General features: G+C 37.1%; 1 protein-coding gene across 3 annotated transcripts; it reads left to right on the plus strand.

Annotated features, from left to right (window-relative positions):
- Window positions 1-485: 485 nt before the first annotated feature.
- LOC137821926 (protein TAPETUM DETERMINANT 1) lies at window positions 486-3,721 on the plus strand. Of its 3 annotated transcripts, none has more exons than XM_068626732.1 (4): window positions 486-938; window positions 1,615-1,825; window positions 1,916-2,026; window positions 2,787-3,721. In XM_068626732.1, the coding sequence occupies exons 2-4, from the start codon at window positions 1,741-1,743 to the stop codon at window positions 3,128-3,130; spliced, it is 540 nt and encodes a 179-aa protein (XP_068482833.1). In that variant the 5' UTR covers window positions 486-938; window positions 1,615-1,740; the 3' UTR covers window positions 3,131-3,721. The 3 variants fall into 3 exon arrangements, with proteins under 3 accessions (XP_068482833.1, XP_068482834.1, XP_068482835.1); XM_068626733.1 differs by lacking the exon at window positions 486-938 and adding an exon at window positions 1,033-1,448; XM_068626734.1 differs by lacking the exon at window positions 486-938 and having other exon boundaries at window positions 1,600-1,825.
- The last annotated feature ends 2,351 nt before the right edge of the window (window positions 3,722-6,072 follow it).

Below are 6,072 nucleotides of genomic sequence, written 5' to 3' on the forward strand. Positions count from 1 at the left end.
TAATAAAAATAGATTAAAAAGAAATATAATGTTAGGAAGGAATCAGTGAGAAGGTGGTCCAGTCCATTGCGATCACATTCCCCACCCGGTATACCATTTATGCATGTACCTGCACACAAACAGAATGTGTCCGCTTGAGTACGTAAAAAAACAGGACTCTTGGATTGACTGGAATTCAGATAATCAACCTCATTTCTGGTTGGACCGCGTCAACTCCACTCTCTCCCCTCAATTCTTCTCTCATCTTTAAATCATGCAATTTCAAAAAGACAACCATATAGTAAATGTGGCATACGTGTCTTACAAATACCATAGGAACACATATACATAATTTTTCTTTCCTAAGAAGGAATATATGACGTGATTCCCAAAACAGAATGAATGGACGTTCCGCGGCAAGGAAATTCGTCTAGCTGTATCTAAATTCGATTTGCCTTTTCATAAACACTCATCACTACTAATTTGCAGCTTCAAAGTGTACACATAACATATTCCATATTTTAATTAAGGTGAAAGGGTGAAAAGTGGAGAAAAAACAGCTGAGATGGAAGAAGTGCATTTCCTAGTTTGTGTTGTGTGGAAAGGCGAAGGAATGATTAAGAAGGAGAATAAGAAGCATGATAATCATATCAGGGTTAGGAGCTCCACGTGCAATGACTCTAACCACTAACCATGGTTGATTACATTAAACTCATATGCAAACAAAACAAAGCATAAAATGATAGCGAAAAAAATGAGTTTATTATTTATTTGAATATAAAAGGAGGCACAGTGAGATATAACCACGCCTTGGTGCGGGTGTGAAGAATAAGCAAAAGCCCCCGACAGAGAAAAAGGAAAACCCCACCGTCCCCGCATGGACGCTTCCATTTGCAACACCAACAAAAAAGAAAAGCGACCAAAACCTACCCAGTAGCAGCACTGTAACAGTATGTGTGGTAAGTAGAATCCCTCTCTCTTGTTTGTGTATGTGGTGTAGTGTGTGGTGTGTGAGGTGTGAGTCTGGCATATATAGGGAAAGACCTAATGGTATGGCAGTGTTACCTCATTAATGCGCTTCACCTTTTTTTGACGATTGTCCTTTACGCGTCGCAGTTTGTCACTTCTGATCCTCTCTGCCACCTTGGTCGCTTCAAACCCTACCCCCACCCCCCACCCTTTTCCTTTTTCCACCTCCCCGCCTTCTCCTTTCCACCACGCACCACTGTTCCTCTCTCTCACTCTTCCTTCCCTTAAAACGTAACCGACACAGATACCATAGAACAACAGAATTGCATGGAGCAATCAATGTCCTTTTGCTCCAATCTCATCGCCATTTCTAAACCAACTAACCGTGTGCGTCTGTTGCACCTACCTACTTTACCCTTCTCATACTAGCTAGCTGGATTTTCATTCAATTCAACATAATAAGAAAAGGAAAAATCCAACGCTTGTTTTTCTCCTTTTAGGTTTCACACTCTCTTCCTAGTTCTACCAGTAGTCCCGTGACATTCACTTTCTCTCTCTCACTCGTCTTTTCCATAATCGACGGCTATTCCTGCTTCGTTGACTCCTTTCTTCACATGATGTGATGTGTATATATGACCCCTCCTTTTCTTCTCTTCTCTTCTGCAGATCTGTGATTTCTCTGTAATCAAAGCTCATCCTCTTTTCCTCTTTTCCTCTACCTCTCCTCTTCCATGCCGTGACTACTCAGTATTCACTTCCAACTTCCAAACGCCTTGCCGTGCTCCTTGTTTCATGGAACAGCATTCGGTTTCACGAATCCTCATCATTTTCGTAACCGTCTCCTTCTTCTCCCTCGCACTCCTTGCCGTTTCAACAGGTGCGTCTTGTTCACTCTCAATCTCGTTATTGTTATTTGAATTATAATTGTTCATAGTTTCTTAAATTACTGTTTCAATCGCGTTTGTAGGTTTGGGTGGTGGTAGGACTCTTTCGGGAACCATGGTGTCCGCGTCATCGCCTCGTGTAGAGGAAGGGGCCAAGGAGTTCCATAGTTCGCATCGGAAACTTCTTACTAGTGGTAATTGTTCATTTTTTTTTAAAATCTTGTTGTGACGAGTTTACTTGTTTCTTTTCATGGGAGAAGAACGAGTTTGTCTTCCTCTTTTGAGGTTGCCCTTTTTGTCTTGTTTTCATGAGATACATGCCTTTGCGTTATATCTTTGTATGTTTTCGCTGAAAACGAAATGGCTGCTAAAAGATTGTGTGATCTAATCATCAAAAGCCCATACAACTACAGAATTTACCCATCTAATTACAGCTGCACTTCGATTTTGAGCACCAAAAGGATATTTTTTACCATATGCCTATGTCTTTTTTGTAGCGTATAGTTCTTAACATATTTTTTATCATTGTATTTTCCCTTTGATTTAAACAAGGAAAAAAGTTTGGAATTTTTCTTTGACCCTTTTTTTTAAACTCCACTAGGGTTGAAATAATTCCGGGCTAGCTAGCACTAGCCTTTCGAATAATTGGCTTTTCGCCCTAGTTGAACTTGAAAGTTGCTTTTTAGCTTTTGGGTATTGGTTTGGAATGATTCACTTTTGTATGATCTTCACATTTTTTATAATCCAGAATAATAACAGGATTTTGTCGCGGAGTGGCTTCCTGCGCAGATGTCATTTCCTGGTGTTGATGTTGTTTTTCTGGTGTCCCATGTAACACAGTAGACTGTCATTTTGTTTACCAAATAAGAAAAATAATATTTGCAACTGTTATTTAATTTGAGAGAGGGAATTTGATTTGGTTTTGAAAAAGAAAAGATTCGGGGTTTTGTGCAGAGAATGGAAAGATGGAACCGAACCGAATATGGGGTGAGAAGTGCAGCAAGTCTGATATAGTGATAAACCAGGGTCCCACGGCCCCACTCCCAAGTGGCATTCCCACATACACGGTGGAGATCATGAACATGTGCGTGAGTGGATGCGACATCTCTGGCATTCACCTGAGGTGCGGCTGGTTTAGCTCTGCACGCCTCATCAACCCCAAGGTCTTTAAGCGCCTCCGTTACAACGATTGCCTCGTCAATGATGGCAGACCCTTGATCAACGGTGCCACCATTTCATTTCAATATGCCAACACCTTCCTCTACCCTCTCTCCGTTTCCTCTGTCGTATGTGTCTGATCATCATCATCATGATCATGGCCACAATCCTCTCTCTTGCCCCACAAATTCATTCTTTTCACCTGTATATACACATTTTATATACGTATTGCGGAGAACGCCTGGTGCACGTGACGGGTCTTTCAAATGTGATGCTTACAATTTTTTGATAGAAAGGAAAAATAGGGTAGGAGTGAGTGTTTTTTAGCTTTGTATTTTGTGGTTTTGGGCATGGTTGCATGATGAGGTGATGATATACTTTTAAGTCGTTTTCCCGTTTGTGTGCATTCATTAATGGAAGGAAGGAAGGAAGGAAGCAGTCCTTAGCAGTGGCTAAAAGTCATTGCATATATTGCAATATTCAAGCAAAGCAGATCTTTTTCAACTGTAGACATTATTTTTTTGGTGAGGGAGAGTGGAAGGAAGGAAGCAGAAGGACTGGTCCCCTTTTCTTTATACTTCAATCTGTGCTGTGCCTGTGGTTGTGGAATTGGATTACGAGGGACGGATGTATAATCTGTGATTGTGACCTCTCCTCAGGATGTCCGTGATTCGTCATTATGTCAACAACCCAAATTTGGTTCCTCTTCCTAACTGGGAACATTCATTTCATCCTCACATGACGCCAAACATAAGGCTCAATAGGTCGCATCGTGCCTTCTTATTTACACTTCAATTACTATCCTTACCCCTACCTCTACATTTCTTTTTATAAATAACTACATAAAAATTGGTGAAAGTGTGCAGATAAAATGTCGTGCAGCGATAAGAGAATATAACTACGTATTTGCCATGTTAGAGGGAAATAAGTTTCACGTATAGAGTAAGTAGTTATGGAACAAGTATTTTTTTTATAATCAGATAGCTGCATGTCTATGAAACTATTATTGTTCTTATTCAAAAGTTTAAAATGCTTTTAAATTTGATCATTCAAGCATAAGTTTTCTTCTGGATGGGTTAGAGATGTATTTATAAGTTATAGTTTATTTTCTGAATTTTAATTAATATTATTTAATTTTTAAAGTTTGAATTTTGTTCAACTGATTTTTATGTACTAATATTTTAATATTTTTTATTTTTGTCCAAGATTTTGGATAATTTTATTGAATCCCTCTAATAATAATTAATAGACTCTAATTTTAAATAAGTTATATTTTTTAATAATTGGAAATTAGATCGACTCCTGATACATAGTCGACTAGATGAGGTGAAGATGTTTATCAAGTAAAAAATCAATAAATTACAATGTAAGTTATGTTTAATCGGTTTAAAGTTCTATTTTTCATTATCGGTTTGCATGGGTTTAAATTACTTTACAAGTTTACCAATTCATTAATAAAATTACTAGTCGAGCTAGGAGTACGTTTTATCAGCAAAAAATTCTTCACATTCCAAAGCACGCCATGAAGTAATCAAAACATTTTATGTGGGGTCAGTCTTAATATAAAAACATCATGTGACAATATTTTTATGTCGTCCCAACTGATCGATGTTACACTTTAAGTTTTGTTGTCCCCTTATGGGTAGGTCTTACACATTTTAGTTTGGCCACCAAGTAGGTTCGTCTTAAACTTTTTAAATTTTTGTAGTCGCCACGTAGGTTGGTGGTACGCTTTTTAAATTTTTGTAGTCACCAAGAGGTTGATCTTAGGCTTTTTAAATTTTTGTGATTGCCACGTAGATCAGTCTTACACCTTTTAAATGGTCAAGCCCTTTTTAGTTTGACTAAAATTTGTCGATTAGTAGTGCTAGGAAATTTGTCGACTTGTAGTGTCACAAAATTTGTCCAAATTTTTTTGTTGATGGGCAATGCCAGGACATTTGTCGACTAGAAATGCCAAGAATTTTGTCGACTGGTAGTACTAGAAATTTTATCGATTGGTAGTGCTAGGAATTTTGTCGACTAGCAGTGCTAAGAAATTTGTCAACTACCACTACTAGGAAATTTGTTGATTTTGTTGGTTGGTAGTGTCGGTAATTTTGTCAACTGGTAGTGCTAGAAAATTCCATTTTAAGGAAAATTATTTCTCAATCAAACTCCTGTGAAAAATTCCTAAACATTCTGGTAGGAAGCTCACAGAGCTCACATGACAAAACTATAGTAGGTTTTAAAAATAAAGGACAACCCAACCAGAAGTCTGTAGGTAACCTTTCCAATAATTTTGTTGCATCATCCAACAATAATTTTGCTAATCATAAGGAAATTTTCCCAAGAAACTTTTAATAAAATATGAACAAGAATATTTTTCCAAGATCCTTTGAGCAGAAAAACCTATAAAAAGATACAAACTTCTAGGAGAAATCACCAAGCTTCAAGTAGAAATCATCAAACATAAATATGAGTCTTTTGTGGTATTATTAATTTTTTTTAAACAAATTCAAAATGAAAAGGGTTTGTCTATCATTACCATTAAAAGTGATCGTGGTAGTAAATTTGAAAATGAAAACTTTCGAGTCTTTCACGAAAATCATTGTATCAACCATAACATTTCTACTCCCAAGACACCACAACAAAATGTTGTTGTTAAGAGAAAAAAAAATAGGTATTTGTAGGAAATGGCTCAAACGATGTTAAACGACAATTCTACTCTAAAACATTTTTGGGTTGAAGCAATTATCACAACATGTTATTTACAAAATTTTATTTACATAAGATTATTGACAAATAAGACTCCCTTTGAAATATGATCCATGAAGGAAGAGTTAGAGAGGTTTCAAAAGAACAATGTATGGACTTGTTAACCCCCCCCCCCCCCCCCTCTCATTCACTACTATAAAGTTATTGAATAGTGACCGAAATCAGTGACTGGAAAATGTGGTCACTATTAGTGACCAAATCAGTGATTGGAAAACATGGTCGTTATCAGTGACAAAATTAGTGACCAAAAGTTATTTTCATGATTTAATGGCCAAAATAGTGACTACAATTTTAGTCACAAAAAATTCATCATAAAATCAGTCAC

This window comes from Phaseolus vulgaris, chromosome 9 (assembly GCF_000499845.2).
Source record: "Phaseolus vulgaris cultivar G19833 chromosome 9, P. vulgaris v2.0, whole genome shotgun sequence".
Taxonomy (NCBI): domain Eukaryota; kingdom Viridiplantae; phylum Streptophyta; class Magnoliopsida; order Fabales; family Fabaceae; genus Phaseolus; species Phaseolus vulgaris.

Excerpts from the sequence above, each read along its gene's own strand:
- LOC137821926 (XM_068626732.1), top strand. The coding sequence starts at position 1,741 with ATGGAACAGCATTCGGTTTCACGAATCCTCATCATTTTCGTAACCGTC. Across the intron at positions 1,826-1,915 it reads ACTCCTTGCCGTTTCAACAG|GTTTGGGTGGTGGTAGGACT; the intron begins GTGCGTCTTGTT and ends TCGCGTTTGTAG. Across the intron at positions 2,027-2,786 it reads TCGGAAACTTCTTACTAGTG|AGAATGGAAAGATGGAACCG; the intron begins GTAATTGTTCAT and ends GGTTTTGTGCAG.